At 40.3% G+C, this 21,036-nt stretch overlaps 1 protein-coding gene across 1 annotated transcript; it reads left to right on the forward strand.

Annotated features, from left to right (window-relative positions):
- The first annotated feature begins 5,757 nt into the window (after positions 1–5,757).
- On the forward strand, positions 5,758–10,035 carry LOC146394749 (retrotransposon Gag like 4). Its single transcript, XM_085008230.1, has one exon. The coding sequence runs from the start codon at positions 5,881–5,883 to the stop codon at positions 6,808–6,810; it is 930 nt and encodes a 309-aa protein (XP_084864356.1). The 5' UTR covers positions 5,758–5,880; the 3' UTR covers positions 6,811–10,035.
- The last annotated feature ends 11,001 nt before the right edge of the window (positions 10,036–21,036 follow it).

Here is a 21,036-nt window from a genome sequence, read left to right on the forward strand (position 1 = left end):
ACCAATTATTGAATGACATTAAAAGTTTGCTTCTTCACCATACTCTGCAATCCCTGCATTGCTTATTCAGTCATAGTCAAGGCTGGGAGAGGAAAGAAAGGCTAACTGGAAAGGGTTTGGGATTCAAACTTAGCAAAGAGAGTCATAACATAACCTGAATAATTTCCCACTTCCTGAGCCCTAAATTCTTCATCTCTAAATTTGGAACTTTTCTTTTTTTTTTTTTTTTTTTTTGTCTTTTCTAGGGCTGTTCCCGTGGCATATGGAGGTTCCCAGTCTAGGGGTCTAATTGGAGCTGTAGCCACCAGCCTATGCCAGAGCCACAGCAATGCGAGATCCGAGCCGCATCTGCAACCTACACCACAGCTCATGGCTGGAACTTTTCTTTAATCTGTGGTTTTAGAAGACTTCATATAATAGAAAAACATGATATGTACTGAGTTGCTTATATTAAGTTTTCTCTACCTTGAGCAGGGCTTCAGGTTGCTCACACAACACAGGGACCTGGCAAAGCAAAAAAAAAAAAAAAAAAAATTTAAGTGGGCTAAGTTCTGTAAGCTCATCAGTTGCAAGTGGTATTCAGCACTAAGTGAATTGCACTTAATGAATTAAAGATGAAAGAGGCAGCAGGGAGCATGAATGCAGAAGAAGACCTTTCACTTCAAATTTAAAGGGCTAATTTTACGACTATTTGAGATCTGCAGATCAGTATTTTTCCATTCTTCCTCTAATTGTTTACTTGAAACAGCATATACGGTTTGAAATGATGGTGGCATTGGGAATGGCCAGAGGAACCAAGCTAAATCCTCAAATTGGTAAACGAGGCCTGCTGTATCTTGGTCAATGACTTACCAGAAGTCTTGCTTTCCTTTCACCACCCATATAATGTTGTTACCCCTCAGGGCCTGGATCAAATTGCTAAGTACAGCAAAGAAGCAACAGAGTCTGTCTTTTGGGGGTATTTCCTTAACTCCATGTAATGCTGTACGTTCAACCCTAATGATATGATGTCTACCTGATGGCAGATCACTTTGCCTTCCATCCAGCGTCCAGATCCTTGCCCGCCTGGAAAAACTCACTCCATTCCTTCAAGGCTTTCTTATTTGTTGGACTCAGAGAAAAGAATAGTGCAAATGTGCTGTGTATTGATGGGATGATATCAGCCATGATTCTGGCTGGTGACTGAGCAGAATCATTCAGATGTGTGATGTGGCTGCCGGCAGAGACAGTAGGCAAAGGGGAGAAGGTAGGTGGAGGAGGAGACTGGGAAACACGACCTAAGGAGGAATGTTAAATAGGCCCATGGAACAGGAAGGCTTATGGAGCAAGGGTGACTCCTTCATAGAGTGATGCACATTAGAAAGCAAAACTTGGAAACTGACAGGGAATATTCATAGAGAGTGTTCATGATGCACTGAACTTCATAAGCAGCTAGGACATGGGTCCAGCTGAGCCAGAGGGCAGGTTGAAGCTTAAAGGAAAGTATGAGGTCTTAGTTATAGCAATGGCCAAATTGATCCCAGCTGGGTTGCTCTAGTTCTGATATGGGGCTACAAGGATGGCTTTTCCACCTCACTCATAGGCAGGGTAGGGCAGAGCAGCGCATAAGTCCCTTCAGGAACCACACAGTCCTGAGAGCAGGGTCAACTCCATTGCTACCCTCCCTCTTGCCTCCAAGCCAGCTCCATGTCACATGCCTGAATCAGGTCTGCACTAGACCACAGTTTAGAGGTAACCATGCAGTCTCAAGCAATCCCCATATCACACACTCCAGGGACCACTTTTGGAGTCAAATCTTTTCTTTTAAAAATGTGGATTGTGCCAAAACTAAAAGGGCCTTTTGAAACTATTCAGCATAGAGGTTTTTTTTTTTTTTAAGTGTTGTTGGGAAATTTCTGCATCAGCATCATCTACAGAGCTTAATTAAAATGCAGATTATCTGGTCTCATCCCAGTTCCACTGAATCACACTGTGTAGGGGTGAGGCCCAAGAATCTGTGTGTTAAAATTCTTTGGGATTCTGATGTATCCATAAATTTGATGACCTCTGACAAATGTAGGATTTTTTGAAGGGGGAGGGGGGCAGCCTCCCAATATTCCCAAGGTAGAATCTCAAGATCTCTTACCACAGAATCATTAGAGGGGCCTATAAAAATTCAGATTCCTAGGTCTCCTGCTAACACTCCTAAATTAGAATTTCTTAATAAACTTTGAGAAACCCAATCCCCCCAATCCCTTCATTATACAGACACAAGAACTGACCCTGAGAGAGGAAGTGACTTTCCCAAGGCTGTCAGTATAGACAGTGGCAGAGCTAGCGTCACACCCAAATCTTCAAAGTCTAAACAGTGTGCCCCTGTTGTCACCAAATGAGAGTTATGTTTCAGTTCAGCTTCTGTGGCCACAGTATCCCTTGGAAGATCTGGAGCTCAAGAGCAAGAATGCAACTGCTCTAGATAGTTGCGTGACCCTAGGTCAAAGCTTCTCCTCCAATGGGTTATGTAGAATACCTTAAAAATAAGGCAGTGTAAAGTCACAAAACTCTCTTATAAGCAGCAGGGTACTGCAGACTCTTCTCCAGATGGGAATTTAGGGTGCTCCAGAGTGGAGTAGTTTTACATTTTGGGAAACTCTTAACCATGGCTTTGAGCCAAATGGAACACAAATATAAAATGGCCTGCAGTAGTTTACTGAACCTATTTCTGTTGTTTTTGTAGTTGAAACTCAGAGGGATAAAGAAAAACATTAAGCATATGTCATTTTGTGTCAGATCTGGTCTAAGCTCACTAGTCCTATCCCTCAAGCCTATGCATTTGAGGCACAAGCTCTGTCTCTGCTTCATCTCCCCAAGACTGTGGTCTGGAAATCCTCTAGACTGGCAGCTCTGCCCCAGGATCTGCTGGGACAATCCAATAGAAAGCTATTGACCTCTGAAAAGAGAGCAATTTCTAAAATGATAAGGCAAGGTAGATTTTCCTTGTGGGATTAAGCAATTGCCATTGACTACAGTGTCATTGTATGACTTACATTTGGGTTAATGTTTATAATTTTAGCAAGTGTTTCACCAGTGCTACCTAATTAGAAAAATTAAATGATCTGCCACCTTGAATACATAATTCTGTAAAGAAACAGGAGATCTATACAGATATACTGGAACTTCTGGGAGTAGAGTAAAAGGGCAGAAAGGAGGTACAGAGAAGGAAAAGTTATAATTGCACCCCCCAAAAAAGTTTGGTAGATGTCCATAATCCCTTATCTTTAATTCTGAAATCAAAAAGCTCTGAATAACAGAAACTTTTTTTCATTAATTTGCTGCCAAAACTCACTTGGCAGCAAAACCTGACCTGAACTGACATGAACTTGGTCTTTATCTCTTTTGGTATGAATATTCAGACATTTTTTCCTGCAGAAATGTTAATGGCTTAATTATGGGATGCCTTCCCAGACACTACTGGGAGTATTATGTAATAAAACAGTACATACTCTGTGTTACCTTTCTAAAATCTGAAAATAATTTAAATTCTAAAACATAGATAACAGACTGTGGACCTAGAATAATGATAGCTAACATTTATGGAGCATTTATCATCCACATGAAGCTATGCTAATCTCTTTTCATCTCAATCCTTGTGACACCATGAGGCATATTAAAATAATTTCCATTTGAAAGTTTTGGACTGATTCCCAGAGAGGTTAAATAACTCGGCCAGAGTGACAGTACTTTTGGCCAAGCCAAGATTTGGACCTAGGTCAGTCTAACCTACATGCTAAACTCTTGTACTCTACTACCTGGGAGAGACGAACAGTTGTGAAGGACAGTGTGGGCTCTTTATGGAGCTAGAACAGGCTACTACCTCTCCTATGTCATTTAAAGGCCAACCTCCACATATGTTCTTTCGCCATCCCTACTTCTCTGAGATGCTACTAATATGGCTTTATTCCATGCTGTTTGTATGGACGGCATTTCTCACAAAGGCCACGAGCATCAGAAATCTATTGGCCAGCTTGAAAATGTATATAGCTTCCTGGCATCCACTCCAGATTTACTGAATCAGAACTTCTGGAGGCTGGGACCAAACTAATTCTTATACACATTAAAGTTTGAGGGAAAAAATGAATGCCTTGAGAAAGGCCATTCATTAGTCCTCAATAATTAATTAACATCTTAGCTATCAGTTGACACCTAGCTGGGTTGGCAGGAATAAATTCATGGATGGGTACCTGGAAAGTGAAAGATGTCCAAAAGGTAAATAGGAGACTAGATGGGTGATATGTGGAAAGGAAGAATGAATGGTGGTGTGACAGTACCTCCCTACTTTAGTGTTATGTGATAAGGGTAGAGCCTCATCATTGGCATTGTTCAGCTGCACCCAAACAATTTTAGAAGCAAGTCTCTCATTTGTTGTTGTCACTCAGAGTACCTATCTATTGTCTTGTTGGTACTCACAAGAACCCTTTGAAGTAGATAAAATAGTCACCCTCATTAGATAAAAGAGGAAATTGAGAAGAAAATGAGTTATTCGAAGTCATCCAACTGATAATGCTTGGGTAAGTTTCTAGCCCCTAATCTTATACTATTTCATTCTTCTAATAATATCTTCCATAGGTCTACAGAGGAAGTACCATCAAATAAAATCTAAGGAATAAAATCATGCATTCAATGATACGCATTTTTTTTTTTTTGCCCACTGTTGGTCAGTTTAAATGCATTTACATGTTATATTGCACAAGGAAAGAACAATGAGAGAATTACATTGCAGAATAGTTCAACCAATACACATTATGTTTGGTTTTTTTTTTTTTCAACTTTTTCTGGTTGCCTTATCCTTGTTTATCAATGCCAAGAAGACTGCTGAATGTTTTGATCTTTATACTTTTAAAAATATTCTGTTCTTGTTTGCTAGATCCTCATCTCTTCATCTTGCTTGTGATGTCTTAATCATCTCCACGACAACCAAATATGACCTCAGACATGGACTAGAAAGCTAGAAAAAAAATAGACTAACTACCACCACAGTAATTGGATCCCCACAGCACTGCAGGCTATGATTGGAGCACTGAGGGTCAAGTCCAACTTGTGAGTATTCCAATTTTGGCTAAGTACTCTCTAGAACAGCACTTCTCAAACTTCAGTATGCAATTACCTGGAGAATCTTGTAAAGTGGAATACTGATTCAGTAGGTCTGAGAATATCCATTTCCAACAACCTGGCTGGTGATGCTAAAGCTGTTGGTTTTGAGTAGCAAGGGCCAAGAACCATCATCATGCCGAAGTAATGTAAGCAAATGAACACATATGTAGTCCTGGAAGAGGTGCTGTTTCAGACAGCAGTTCTGATGAACATGCCAGCTCTTATATTAACTAGTTATGTGACCTTGGGCAAATATTTTTATTTATCTGGGTCTTTGCTTATCTGTGAAATTATAAATTTGGCTTAGGTGATTTTTAAGATCACTTCGGATGGTAAAATTCTTTGATTCTCTGATAAAGATACTTTAGAACCAAAGGCTTTGTCTGAAGGCAAATTGTCCCTATATTACCAAGAAGGGGAGCAGGGAGAGAAATATACTGTATTTTTTTTATTTATCTTAATTCCACATCCCATATCTTCTGTATGTCCTAAGGTAATTTATTTTTTCTGACTGTGCAGAACACTGGCTCTCTCCATGAAGAAGAGGCAACATTGAGTAGTGGACAGCAGTTTTTTGCATTTCTTTCACTTGGTTCTCAGCATACCCTTGTGACTTCTTTATAGCCAACACCTTTGGCTACTTGCTCATGACACTGCATCTCTGATCATAGAGCTAAACTACTGTCTGCCTGTTGGTCTCTGGTACTGGTACTCAATTCTGCTTAGTCCAACTTGATTCCAGAAGATCCAATGGAGAATTATATAGACTCACCACCTACCTTACAGGTAGAGCATTCTTCCCTTCAGGCAGAGAATCTGATTCTGCAGCCACAAATGCAGCATGTGACTGAGGAGAACCCTGCTCTAAGGGGCCAAGTCATGTCTGCCCTAACCCCACCAATGATGCCTGTACCCTGCTCACTTGAGCATCTTTCCCAATTTCATGGTGACCCCACCAATATCTCAGAGTTTCTTGCTCAGATGACTACCTACCTGACAACTTTGAAGATCCCCAATCCTGAAGATAATGCTCATGTCAAGTTCATTTTTGACCACCTATCTCAGCAGATGGAAAGCTGTGGGGTCATATCTGGGCCTGACCAGAGTGCTCTGTTGAAGCAACATGAGAACTTTGTTCTTGAGTTCCAGCAGTCATTTGGTGAGCTCACAAAACAGGAAATGAAGTCCCTGGTGACTAAGGTTGACAAAGGGGACAAATTCTCCCAGCAGGATACTACAACTTTCCAGCTCCTTGCTCAGAATCTGAGATATAATGAAACCAATCAGAGTTGTCACTTCCAAGAGGGATTTGCTGATCCCATTCACGCTGAAGTAAGTGGCACAGATATGATGGACAACCTCCCAGACCTTATCACTCAATGTATTCAGGTGGACAAGAAACGTAGTAACAGGCCAGAGCTCCTACAGTCAGAGGCCCAGATCCCAGTGTTGGCTTCCCTGATCCACCACCAAACTCTCTCCAGCACCACAGGTCCACCACCTAAGGAAGACCCTGTACAGCTGCGAGGAGGCCAGCCACCTCTCACTCCAGCCAAACGAGCTCGCCAGCAAGAAACACACTCTTGCCTCTACTGCAGCCAGTCTGGTCATTTCACAAAAGATTGCCTTGCCAAACGTTCTCGAGCCCCAACAAGGACAAATAACTCATCTCAACAGTAAGAGGAGCCCAGGGATGTCACCTCCACCTTACTGATTTATATCCTGCATTAACATTTAAAATACAGATGGGGAACTATGATACCATTTTATAGTCATGAACTCACATGCTTCTGAGAATTTAAACAACCAGATCTTGATCATTTTGGTGACCCATCACCAAACCTGATCCAACAATGATGAAAACAGTCCTCAGGAACTTTCTGCAGTTGGGACTAATTTTCCAAGAGCACTGAAAGCCTGAAGGCAAAACTCTGCCCAGTCTCACCCAATGGAAACCACTCTGGCAATACTTTGGGATCTCCGTTGCCACCAGTGGGTGATAGATACCTGGGTTGACTTTGTTGGCCCAGGTCTTCTGTGCCTATATTTGGGCCCAAGACTTTCACTCATTCTAGTTGGCCTGTCTCCTAATTCCCTGTTGGTTTAGGACTCTTGGCTGAAGTCCCAATTGTGTTTCCATATCCTACCAATATTTTCAGACCAGAGGATGAATCCTGTCCCACCTATTAACTAGAGTCCAGCTTAATACACACCAACCTTCATGGAAACACAGCTCTGCCATCTTTTCATACAGCTGCATATTTTGTTATCATCTGAAGACGTCTGCTTGGATCTCTTGGCTATTGACACACTAGATGGTATGGCCTTTTGAGCACTTGGCTTGTAACTTTTGGTCCACATCTTTGAGAGTTAGCCCTTTAAGCAGGTACAGGTTTTTAGCCAAGCCCTCACTTACTACCCTTTTCTCCAACAACCTACTTCATGTTCTATCAAGTCTTATGGCCAAGTAAAAATGCTCTAGGATAATGACCTCTGACAAGTATTTAGGGAAAGTTGGGGAGTATATCTCAGCATAATTAATGTGTCTTAAGAATGTCCTTGCTGCCTTAGACAGGGGACCTGGCTAAATAAATCTCCTCTGAAGACTGAGAATCAGGCGCTTCAGTAGTTTCTGACTCTAGTGACTTTAGCATAGTCACCATCTAGGATCACTGCCCATTGACGTTAAGCCCCACCCCACCCCACTCTTTTTTTTTAGGGCTGCACCTGCGGCATATGGAGGTTCCCAGGCTAGGGGCCCAATTGCAGCTGTAGCTGCTGGTCTATGCCACAGTCACAGCAACACCAGATCTGAGCCACGTCTGCGACCTCCACCACAGCTCACGACAATGCTGGATCCTTAACCCACTGAACGAGGCCAGGGGTGGAATCTGCGTCCTCATGGATGCTAGTCAGATTCATTTCCACTGAGCCATGACAGGAACTTCAAGCTCTACCTTTATAAATCATGTCTGGGGACCCTCATTTGTTTGAGAATCTTGAAGAGCAATTACTGACAGACTACTTTCTGAACAAAAGTAGTGCTATGCTGAAAAGGTACAAATCCCTAAAACATTAAGGATATTCAGTGGTAATTGGTAATGTTTTCTGGTAATTACCAGTTCTTTGCTCCCTGCTTCTTGGTGTTGATAAATGTCCCCATAATGGATCTCCTAAAGTAAAATAAGTAATTCCATATGTCCTAGCAGCCATCAAAGCCCTTCAGAACATGAAGTGCCTCTGTAGTTTGGCCTTATTCCTGGAGAATTATGCTAACTTTGATAGTACCTAAACTCAGCTAGGACCTTATTTACTAGGCTCATCCTGTAGCACTAACAGATCTTTTCACCCATCAATGCCTAACTTGCCACTATGCCAATTTTTTATTTTATTCACAAGGAGTCTCCTTTATCAACAGCTTGCTACATATCCACCTTAATCTATATGCTCTCATAACAAGGAGACCTGAATGCACATATTCGAGTTGTAACAAGAAATTCCCACTAGTGTACTGGGTTTGTATAAGATCCTCTAACTGGTAGCTCTGTTTGAACTTCAAGTGACTTTGGTATTACTTGCAGGTATCCTGATCTAGCAGCACCAATTCTGTAATAAAGGACTAACCCAGTGGCCCCCAGTCACTTCCTTACTGACCCCAGTATGGTCCTGGAATGTTGACAGGAGCAGTTGGCTTAATCACCAGCATGTCTTTATCTTAGGACCACTTTTTTTTTTTTTTTTTTTTTTTTTTGCCCATGGCATATGGAAGTTCCCAGGCTAGGGGTCGAATAGGAGCTACAGCTGCTGGCCTATGGACAGCTCATGGAAACACTGGATCCTTAACCCACTGAGCGAGTCGAGGTATCAAACCCACATCGTCATGGATCCTAGTTGGGTTTGTTAACTGCTGAGCCATGAAGGGGACTCCTATCATTGTGTACTCTATGTATATGTACCTTTTACGTGTAAAGATATGGCACTTTATTTTACCCAGAGAATGTTACCTCTGCAGCAACATTACCTTCTTCCTCAAGAAATCTTCAGATTTCGTAGCCTCTCAGGACAGATAATTAATCCTGAGCTATGAACTTCAGCTCACCTCTTCTAGAAGCCTCTTGTTGATAAATTCTCAATGAAGGACCTCTTGTGCTCTGTGTGATACAATCCAAAAGCCAGATCGAGCATATGAATAGGATGCTGGGATAATACTTTACTGCCTACTGGCTAGCAACCACTTTGTTTACCACTTCAAAATTTTGTTATAGTGACATCATCCACTTCAATTAGGATGAGTTAATTACTTAGCATAAAGAGAGTTACCTGGATGAGTCCCCAGAACTTCTATCTTGGTGAATTTCTCTGAGAGTGAAATGAATTAAAATCTACAGAGAACAAATGAGATGTACCTTACTCAATGATGTAGCCTGCTATTTCAAAAGCTTGGAGAATCCCTGGGTCCAATCAACATTGTGGTTTTGGCGGCCAGATCTGCTGCATGATTGATGCCGCCAAATAAGAGACAATCTAATCATTTTATAAGTTTGAAGAAGGAATGGTGTTCATGTACTCTAAAAAGGGGGTGCAGTTAAAGAACCATAGAGTGTCAGTAATATCTCTAGAGTCAGAAAGGGTATGTTGACCATCAGACAATTCAGCCGGTTTAGCTGCGGTGGGGTGGAGGCACCAGGCCAAAACCCAAATTTGTGTTATTGGCCATTAAGATTGCCACCTAACTCCCCTTGCTCTTACTCTATGCTCTAAGAGGTAATCTGTTTTAATTATTTTCCCATATAAACTTTGTTATGGGGAGAAAATTTGCTAACCAGCTGACATGAAGTGTCCTAGCCTACTTGGCAGTTAATTATCGTTATAAATAAATCAATTGGTGTTTGGCTTATACATAAATTTTTGTGGTTTTAATAGCCTCACTCCTCTAGCTCCTGATCATTTCTGAGTACACTGGAAACAAGATTCTCACCATGCAAAGTCAGCATCATAGCATGAACCACAGTGAGACCATTAAAGATTGTCCTCCGTGGGAGACTTGCCTCAACACTATCCCTCTTTCTCTCTCTTATTTGTCTACAACCATCATAACATTTCTAAATCCCCATGGGTTTTCACTCCCTGCGCTTTCACTCACACCCAGCACCATGGTACCTGGCGTAAGTAATTGCTTCTTACAACACTGCATAGTTCAGTCTAACCATCAGAATATACTGCCATGGAGTTCCCATCGTGGCTCCGTGGTTAATGAACCTGACTAGCATCCATGAGAACGGAGATTTGATCCCTGGCTTCGCTCAGTGGGTTAAGGATCCGGTGTTGCCATGAGCTGTGGTGTAGGTCGCAGACACAGCTCGGATCCTGCATTGCTGTGGCTCTGGCGTAGGCCAGTGGCTACAGCTCCATTTGGACCCCTAGCCTGGGAACCTCCATGTGCCATGGGTGCAGCCCAAAAGACAAAAAGACCAAAAAAAAAAAAAAGAATATACTGCTATGGATGAAGACATAACACGTGATGGTAGATATGAGCCCCTGATAGGCACCTTTAGAAAAAGGAGTGTATGATCTGATTCTCACCACCTCCATTCTGTCTAGATGGCAACACATGAGACCCATATTGTTACCACCGTTGCCTCTATGATGGTTAAAACAAATATCAGCCTTTTTTTTGGATCCAAAAAAAGATCTTTTCCCCCCAGCACCATCTTACCTATGACTATAATAGTCATCTCTGAAACAAATTAGATCATTTAAGGTATGCCAGCATCTTTGCAAAATCTAACACTTCATGCCCCTTGGGAGAGCTCTGGAAGCTTGTGTTATATCTGTGGAGCCTTCTACACTGGTGGACATGATTTATTGCCTCCCTATGAAGAAGCTTCAGGTCTCACTTGGCCAGGAAAATGGAAAAACATTCAAGGGAATATAGTGTCATAGATCTTCAATGTCACCTTCATTTTACAATGAAGAGTCATTGCCCACATTTTACAAACCAAAGTCCTGGAAGTGAGTTACACCATTTAGCAGAATCAGTAGAACAATCTGATATCCAGACTACTTTCCAGTCATTGACTGCACCTATAACTTTGAGCATTCATGCACTAAATTATTGGTATTACTTTCTGGTATTGGTTTGAGTCTGCAGCATATTTGAAGCTGCTTCCTGTTCATTGATTTCTAGTACATACTTTACATGGCACTGGTTCTCTTTTATATCCAGATCAGTGATAAGCCAATTGTGATTGTATTCCACCAACCCCATTTACTTTTACAATGAAATACCATGTTGAATTTCAGTTTTCCCTATGTATAGAAGACTCATCCCTTTAGGCATAAAATCTGGCTTTGTGTGCATCTAGAGAAAGGGAACTAATATGTTACTCTATGCTAGGAACTATGCTCAGTGCTTTGTTAATGATACTCATTTAATTTTACATTGCTAAGGAATAGAATATCCATGTCTGTCATTTAATGCTTACCACACATTTCTCAGACAAATTTTATTAATTCAATTTAAAGATCATAAAATGAAGGTTTGGAGCAGTTAACTTACCTACCCTAAATTCACACAGCTCACACAGCTGCTAAGTGGCAGGGCTAGGATTTGAAACCATTATCTTGGTAATGCCAGAGCTGCTTGATCTCTGATAGAAGAGGGAAACACTCTAAGTCACACCCCTCCTGATCAGCCTAAATGAACCCACAAACACCTCTCAAGCCACTTAGCCCAGAACTGGTGTCCACATAGCCATGTTGAAATACATGTCATAGACAGCAGTCTATAAAAGAAACACATAGCAAATCAGTGCCTTCCAGGACTTTGATACTCCATTTGTATTTCTAGCAGTTGTAGAAAATTCCTTGACAAATCTAAATACACTGTGTCTGCTTGATCTGACTGGGTAGGCTCTTGTTTATTGATTTAGGATTCTAACAAAGTTTTTGGCTATCAGAAAGCCTTCATATTTCTCTAGCTTGTCATTTCAAGCTATTGAGTCTTTTTGAATAATAGCTCAATGATGTTTACAGAGTTTGCACAATGCCAAGTGACAGCAAGGACTTTGAAGTTCTGATGGTTGTTACCTGCCATTGCCATAGCAATATAAAGATTAAAACAATAGTTTGTGATTAATTCTGACAGCCAGTTAGTTAGCCATTTAAATTTGAGTACCATCCTCACCAAATCAACCTCAGGGAATTTCCAGTCCAACAGTCTGAATCTAAGGGGCATTTGTGGGAAAATAGCCCTGTTCTCTTTTACATTAACCATGAGGTTAGCAACAGCTATCAAACGTCATGCTCCTTAGTGACCCATGATGAGTCAATCGTGTATGTGTCTTTTATTAACCATGTTTTCAGTCTGTAACACTCCATGGGGACAGTGAAGACCACTGGCTTACTAGCTTCCACTTAAATCAAACTGCTGCTTATTTACATTAGCTTCACCTATGTATAATTTAAAGGCATCCCCCTCCCCATTCAATTGTTATAGGACATGAAATAGTCTGTCTTGATGCTGATCACATCACGCATGATTTTAGAGGCTGCCAATAATAATAATAGTCACTGTGGGCTTACTGTGTACCAAGGAGGACTGATTTATGTGCATAATTCTCACAATAGCATTACTAGATAAAAATAAGTAAACTCATATGGTTTAAGTGATTTGTCCACGGACTCAAGCTAATAAGTTATGGAGCCAGCATTCATCTCCTGGTCTGTCTCTCTGACAGAAAAAGACCATGTTCTTGACCACCACCCTACCTCTCCTTCTCAGATTAACATTCCAGGCTGAAAGTCTTAATCTTGTATGCGAGCCCTCACCCATCTAGGCCAGTAATCTCTTCAGCACACCCTTTCCAAACTTTCTCCATCGCCACTGTCTTTAGTGAAAAATAATTATTCCCAACTTACCCAGAATTCCAGGTGTGGACACAATAAATTTGAACAAAATAACATTTTTGTTACTAAAACTTTTAAAAAAATATATCCAGTAATGTTTGGCCTTTTGGGGATTCATTGGTATCTTGAGGAAAGAGTCATTAAAGACCCTTCCCTGAAGGTCACTATTCTCTTTCCTGAGTTGGAATTGATGACCCAAATCCCTCTACCCTAAAAATGTAGTTGGAATATTTTAATAAATGGATATCCTTAAAACAACACTGAAGCTCATCTTCCTCTCCCACAAGTTTTTCCTGTAGTTTTTCCCCATTGGCTTTAATAATAACAATAGCTACCATGTACTGACCACATACTATATGTCAGGCATTGTCCTTTATGTGCCTTTTCTCTTAACTTGTACAACAATGCTCTTAGACATCTGTTATTAGATTATTATTATTATTATTATCCCTAATTAGGCAGATGAGGAAATTGAGGCTTAGAGTAATTAAGTAAAATATGCATGAACACAGAGCTAGTAAGTAAACGGCAAGACTCAAATCTAGAGACTTCTCTAACAGCAGAGCCCATACTCCTACATAGTACATTACTATCCATCTACAATCAAATTCAACATACTACCACCTGTGTGCCAAATCCAGTCTACTGCCTGTTTTTAAAAATAAAATTTTATTAGAACTTAGGCATACCCACTCATTTATATGTTGTCCATGGGTACTTTAATGCTAGGATATGCATGGCCCATGCAGCTAAAAATATTAACTATCTGTTCCTTTACAGAAAGTTTCCTGACCCCTGATCTAAAACATATTAAAAACATTAAATCAAACCAGCCCTTGAGGCATCTCACTGTTTATATGTCTCCTTTCAAAAGACTCATTTATCCCTAGTTCTTGTTTCTTGCCTTAAATTAGTCTCATCTATATGATGAAACCTTAGGACTTTGTAGTGGCTTTCATAGGATGTTTTTGGTAGTCTACATATACTTCATTGGTGGTCCTTTATCAAAATGCGTACTATCTGGGCCTGCTACAAAAAATTATCACAAACTTGGTGGCTTGAAACAACACAAGTTTATTCTCTCATAGTTTTAAAAGCTAAAAATCTGGAGTTCCTGTCGTGGCGCAGTGGTTAACGAATCCGACTAGGAACCATAAGGTTGCGGGTTCGATCCCTGCCCTTGCTCAGTGGGTTAATGATCCGGCGTTGCCGTGAGCTGTGGTGTAGGTTGCAGACGCGGCTCGGATCCCACGTTGCTGTGGCTCTGGTGCAGGCCGGTGGCTACAGCTCTGATTCGACCCCTAGCCTGGGAACTCCATATGCCGCGAGAGCAGCCCAAGAAAATGATAAAAAGACAAAAAAAATAAAATAAAATAAAATAAAAGCTAAAAATCTGAAGTCAAGGTGTCAGCTAGGCCGAGAACCCTCTATGAAGATTCTTTCAAGTGGCTCCTGGTGATTCTTCCTTAGCTTGAGGTAACTCCAATGTCTGCCTCCATCTTTATAGGGCATTATACTTTGTACCCCCATGTCTTCTCTCTTTATAAGGATACTGATCATTGGGTTTAGGGCCTACGCTAAATCCAGTATGATTATCATCTTGAGATCCTTGACCTAACTATATCTGTGAAGACTATTTTCAAAATAAGGTAACATTCACAGGTATTAGGAGTTAGGACTTGGACATATTTTTGGGGGGTGTCCATTCAAACTACTACAACCCTTTAACTAGATTCACCAATTTTTAAACTTTTGCCAGCTTTGTCTTGTCTCCCTGTCATCCTCAAGGGCATTTTTTACTGTTGAAAGCGCTGTGAACTTTTTCTTCTCGGTGGCCTAAGAGTCTTTTATCATCTCCTTTCTCCTCCAAGAATTTTTTTAGCCATCTTTTAAGGTACGTCTGCTGGCAATGAGTGTTCTTAGTTTGCCTCATCGAAGAATGTCTTGATTGGTGGCCATATGATCCTATGATCCCACTCCTGAGCGTATATATGGACAAAGCTATAATTCGAAAAAATACATGCATCCCTATGTTCATAGCAGCACTATTTACAATAGTCAAGACATGGAAACAACCTAAATGTCCATCCACAGATGAACGGATAAATAAGCTGTGGTATGTATATATATGAGTGTGTATGTATGTGTGTATATATATATATGTATACATACACACACAGACTCAGCCATAAAAAAGAATGAAATAATGCCATTTGCAGCAACATGGATGGACCTAGAGATTATCATACTGAGTGAAGTAAGTCAGAGAAAAATACCATATGATATCACCTACATGCAGAATCTAAAATATGGTAGACACAAATGAACTTATCTACAAAACAGAAACAGACTCACAGACATAAAGAACAGACTTGTGGTTGCCTGGGGGTGGGGGCGATGGTGAAGGGATGGATTGGGGGTTTGAGGTTAACAGATGCAAACTATTACATATACAATAGATAAACAACAAGGTCCTACTTTACAGCACAGGGAACTATATTCAATATCCTGTAATAAATCACTTCATTCTTTTTTAATTTTATTTTTTAATGGTTGAGTAATAATGAAATAATGGCATTTGCAGCAACATGGATGGACCTAGAAATTATCATACTAAGTGAATTTAGTCAGAGAGGGACAAACATCATATGATATCACTTATATGTGGGATCTTAAAAAAAGGATACAAATGAACTTATTTTCAGAACAGAAACAGACTTGGAAAAACTTATGGTTACCAAAGGGGACAGGTCAGGGGGAGGGATGGACTGGGTGTTTCGAATGGAAATGTTCTAAAATTAGGTTGTGATGATGGTTGTACAACTATAAATATATTAAAATCCATCGAATTATTTTAAAAGTTTAAAGATTTTTTTAAAAAAATCCTATAGTAAATCATAAAATAATATGAAAAAGAACACATGTATGTATATATGTATAACTCACTTTTATGTACACCAGAAACTAATACAACATTGTAAATTGACTATGCTTCAATAGAATAATTTTTTTGAAAAATTAAAAATTCAAAACCAAAATAAATGAATAAAATAACTCACTCATAGAGAAAAAAAAGAATATCTTGATTGTCCCTTAATTCCTAAGGGCTATTTTTTCTGGATGTGGGCTTTATGGTTGACAATTCTTTCTTTTGACACTCTAACAATCTTGCACCACTTCCTTCTGTCCCCCATGGTTTCTGATGAAAAATCCACTGTAATTTGAATTATGTTTTTCCACTCTAGGCAAGATATTATTTCCCTCTTATTTCTTTCAATATTTTTTTTCTGTCTTTAGTTTCCAAAAGTTTGACTAAGATGCGTCTTGGCATGCACCTCTTTAGGTTTATTTACTACTAGCCTGTCATTCTTTTATTTTGAATCCAGTGACCGCTATATAAATGCAAATCCCCCCTGGGAAGGGCCCCCATTAAGAGTTGCCATTAATTTAGACTGAGTGTCAAGAAATGTACCACCCGATGCAGGATTGGGGTGGTAGTCAGACAAAAAAGGGTGCAGAAAGAGGAGGCAGAGTAGGAAAAGTCAACTCCCCTCTTCCTCCATGGGTTTTGCTGTTGGCCTTGAGTACCCAGAGGCCTGACCTTTAATGAGGACCCAAGATCTTATGTGTTTTGCTGTTGAACTGACAGGGTTTTGACACTGCCCCACAGCAATCTCTCACAGGCTGAGGTGTCTAGCCCATTTATCCTCCTGAGGACAGTGTTAAATAAATCAGTGGAAGTGGCCAAGTCCAGACATGCTGGCTTAGGAGACTCTGTTCAGTGGCATTTTATTAATACAAATAATTACATTTCCCAAACACAGTACATTATTCCCAGGCTAACATAGCAGTCCCTGAGCTCAATTCGGCATCGAAGCAGGAAAAATGGTTGCCAGCTTTAAAAGGCTTTTTAATTTATTTCTTTCCTGTCAAATACTGAGAGTCTGGCCTTTTACACATCCTCAAGTTTTGAATCTCAACACTATGTTAAAAATTAGGACTTGTTGAGACAAGTATTTTGAAAATACCACCCTAATGGCAGTTCCTTTCATCAGGGAAAAATAACGTGCTGTGTATTTTTTATAGGTGGGAATTTTAATAAAGTTACTGTTCATTTGGAGAATATAGATAAATTAATTTTGATGGCCCAAGGCTGGTCAAATTACCACATAAGTCAGTGCCTATTTTTGATATATGGCCTTGATTAATACACAGATGCCTAGGGATGCAGGCAGTGGAGAGTGTGAGGTAGGGATGAGCTTGACATCATTGCCATAAGCTTTATTTGGGGGTGATAGTTAGAATACAACTCAAACAATTGATGCACACTGAGAGCCTACTATGTACAAGGCATGGCAGGAATGCAAAACTGGCTAATATATGGCCCTTGCCTATAAAGGGCTTAGAACATGGCAGGATCTATGAGACCTCTGTTCAGTGATGGAAATGGAAATAGCTACCTTTAACTGAGTGCTTATTTGCCCAGTGATATACTTAGTGTTTTACAGGCATTAACTCAATTACTCTAAAAACCCTTTGAGGTATATACAACTATGCCCATTTTACAGTTGCAGAAACAGAAGCTCAGAACCAGTAGGCAGTGAGATCAGTGTTCCACAGCCGAGATTCATACCTGGCTTTTTTTTATACCCTGACTCTGAAGCCTCAACTTTTCACCACTGTGACATAATTAAACCACAGGACAGCCCACAAGGCATATCTGTAAGAGATCTCCAAAAGTCAGCCAATTCAAGTGTTTCTCAAACTGGAGGGACTTGGGAGAGATTGAAGCCAATTAGAGATCCTAAAACTGAAGGAGGCTGGATGGCAGTGGCGAGGAAGCCAGCACCATGCTCTGAGAATCCATGCAAAGAGCAAGGCAAGTGAGCTTCCCTAACTTCCTGTTCCTAGTGCTTTCTCCAGTCATCTTCTCCAAACCAACAAAGGAGACTGGAATTCGCCTACTTCAAAATACAGTTGACCTTTGAACAACAGAGGTTTGAAATGCACAGATAAACTTATATGTGGATTTTCTTCAATAAATATGTCCAGTACTACATCATGTTGAAATCTGTAAATGTGGAACCATGGAGGTGGAGCACCAGATATGGCCCTTGAGTGTCTTTGGTTCTGATATATGCAGGGGCTCCTGGAACCAATCCCCTGCTGATACTGAGGGATGACTGCACAGGCAGATGTCAACGCTACCAGAAAAATAAAGTTCAGGCTTGAATTGGCAGGCAGGACCTGCCCCCTTATTTCTCTCCGTTGCTTGGACAACTACTTATTAAGCAACTATAGGCAAGGCACTTTGCTAGGCATAGGTAGACAAAGTAGAGATGAATAAGACATAGTCCCTATACTAGTGAGATAATTTTCTAAGGCAGGGATCAATAAACTTTTTCTGCAATGATCCAGACATTAACTGATTTAGGCTTTGAGGGCCTTGAGGGCCATGTTGTCTCTGTTGCAACTACTCAATTCTCCTATTGTAGTACGAAACTAGCTATAGATAATACATGAACAAATAGACCAATACAACTTTATTTACAGAAACAGGCAGTGATGTGGATTTGACCTTTGGGCCACAGTTTGCCAACTCCTGCCCTAAGTCATGGGACTTAACCTTGGCTACAGGGTGGAATCATCTGGAGAGCTTTAAAAAAATGCTGCTATCCGAGTCTCACCTCTGGAAATTCTCATTCAATTGCTCTGGCATAGGGGTTAGATTAGGACTCTTTAAAAAAGATCCCAGACGATTTTAATGTGCTGATAATATTAGAATCAATGCTTTAAGGGGGGAAAGACTTATTGATGGTACTAGCACAGAACATGGGCCAGAATGAATGTGTGAATAGGTACCATGAGAATGTGAAGAAAATAACTGGTTTCAACTGAGGAAAATAGAGTTAGTATTCCTGGAGGAGGTTGCACATGAGCTAGCAAAGGAAGAAAAAGGCAGTCTAAGCAACAGCAGGTTATTGCTGCTGCTGCTGCTACCACCACCACCCGTAATCATATGCCAAGTGCTTTTCTAGGTGCTCTCTATGCATTGAGACACTGATTTCTCACAACAACCTTCTGATTTAGGTATTATTATTACTATCACTTTATGGAAGAGGAAACCGGATCCTAAAGATATTGAAAAACTTGCCTTAGGTCACACAGCTCACGCATGCCCATGCTTGTTCTCTCTCTCACTCTTTCTATGAAAATGAAAATCATAGAAACAATAAACACAGAATACAAGACAGCTATAAGACATGACACCATAATCTATGTTACCTAGAAGAGAGCATAAGTAAAACATTCTCAGACATAAATCATAGCAATATTTTCTTAGACCAGTCTCCTAAGGCAAAAGAAATAAAAGTAATAATAAACAAATGGGGCCTAATCAAACTTAAAAGCTTTTGCACAGAAAAGGAAACTATTAACAAAATGAAAAGACAAACTATGGAATGGAAAAAAAATATTTGAAAAGAATGTGGCTGACTAGGGATTAATATCCAAAATACACAAACAGCTCATACAACTCAACATAAAAAACAATCCCCCCAAAATAGGCAGAAAACCTAAATAGACATTTTACCAAAGAAGACATTCGAATGGCCAACAGGCACATAAAAAGATGTTCAACATCACTAATTATTAGAGAAATGCAAGTCAAACTGCAATAGCTATCACACCACATTGGTCAGAATGGCCATCATCAAAAAGTCTGCAAATAATAAATACTGGAGAGGGTGTGGAGAAAAAGGAATCCTTCTACACTGTTGGGGGGAATGTAAATTGATGCAGCCACTGTGTAAAACAGTTCCCTTAAAAACTATGGAGGTTCCTTTAAAAACTAAAAATAGAGCTACCATGCAATCCAGCTATCCCACTCGTGGGCATATATCCAGAAAAAATAAAAACTCTAATTCAAAAAGACATATGCACCCCAATGTTCATAGCAGCACTATTTACGATAGCCAAGATACTGTAACAACTCAAGTGGCCATCAACAGATGATTGTCTTAAGAAGATGTATCATACTCACAAACACACGAACACACACACAAAGGGATATTATTCAGCCATAAAAAAGAATAAAATATTGCCATTTGCAGCAATATGGATGGACCCAGAGAATATCATACTGAGTTAAGTCATAGAAAGACAAATATGATGACACTTATATGTGGAGTCTAAAAAATAATACAAATGAATCTATATACAAAACAGAAACAGACTTCTCTGATGCCTATTAACTTCCTTCATAGTTCCCTTCTTTCATTCATTATTGTCCTGAGAGCAGAGCCAATATCTAGGACTCTGAAGCAAAGGACATTGGCCAAGGGCAGTTACTTTTCCTATTTCCTCAATTGAACCAGTACCCATAAGTGACAGCAAGTAAGGTAAAGCTGCAGCGAGCTTGTGATGGGGCCTCTAAGATATCCGAGAACACTCCAGAAATGGTCCCAGGTGGGTCAGTATAGCCTTAGCTATGCCACTTAGAGCGGGTCCACAATCTACTGGGCTTCCCTAAGGCTTGCCACAGCAGGGTTGGCCTTTCTCCTCTGGCACTACCTGGCCTTGCCAGAGCTCTTTGAGGCACAAGCCCTGACACCACTCCCCATACCACCCCCAGTGGCTCCTGGGTTGTCACCTTCTCATTCTCCCTCTAATACTTCTCCAAGTTTTTTCTTCTCACATCTCTATTTATGTTTTACCTACCTCTTGTGTCCTGAAGTTTTGCTTTCCTATTTTTCCCTTGCTTTTTCTTTCCTTTTTCCTTTTCTATTTCTGTTTTCATCCACTGTAGTGTACCCCATGCCTTTCTACCTGGGGTTTCACATCCTCTGGCATCACAGTGTTTCTACTTTTCCCTTCCCTTCCCACTCTTGTCTTTTTTTTTTTCTCTCGTAATTAACATTACTTTTTAGTTGCAGATCATCTCTCTCCTCTACATTTCCTTTCCTCCTCCCAGTCCCCAGTTTCTCTCACTCAAACCTA

Source organism: Sus scrofa, chromosome X, assembly GCF_054392235.1.
Source record: "Sus scrofa isolate SSC_HxYL_T2T_F1_AM1 chromosome X, Sscrofa_HxYL_maternal_Yorkshire_Landrace_v2.0, whole genome shotgun sequence".
Lineage (NCBI taxonomy): Eukaryota > Metazoa > Chordata > Mammalia > Artiodactyla > Suidae > Sus > Sus scrofa.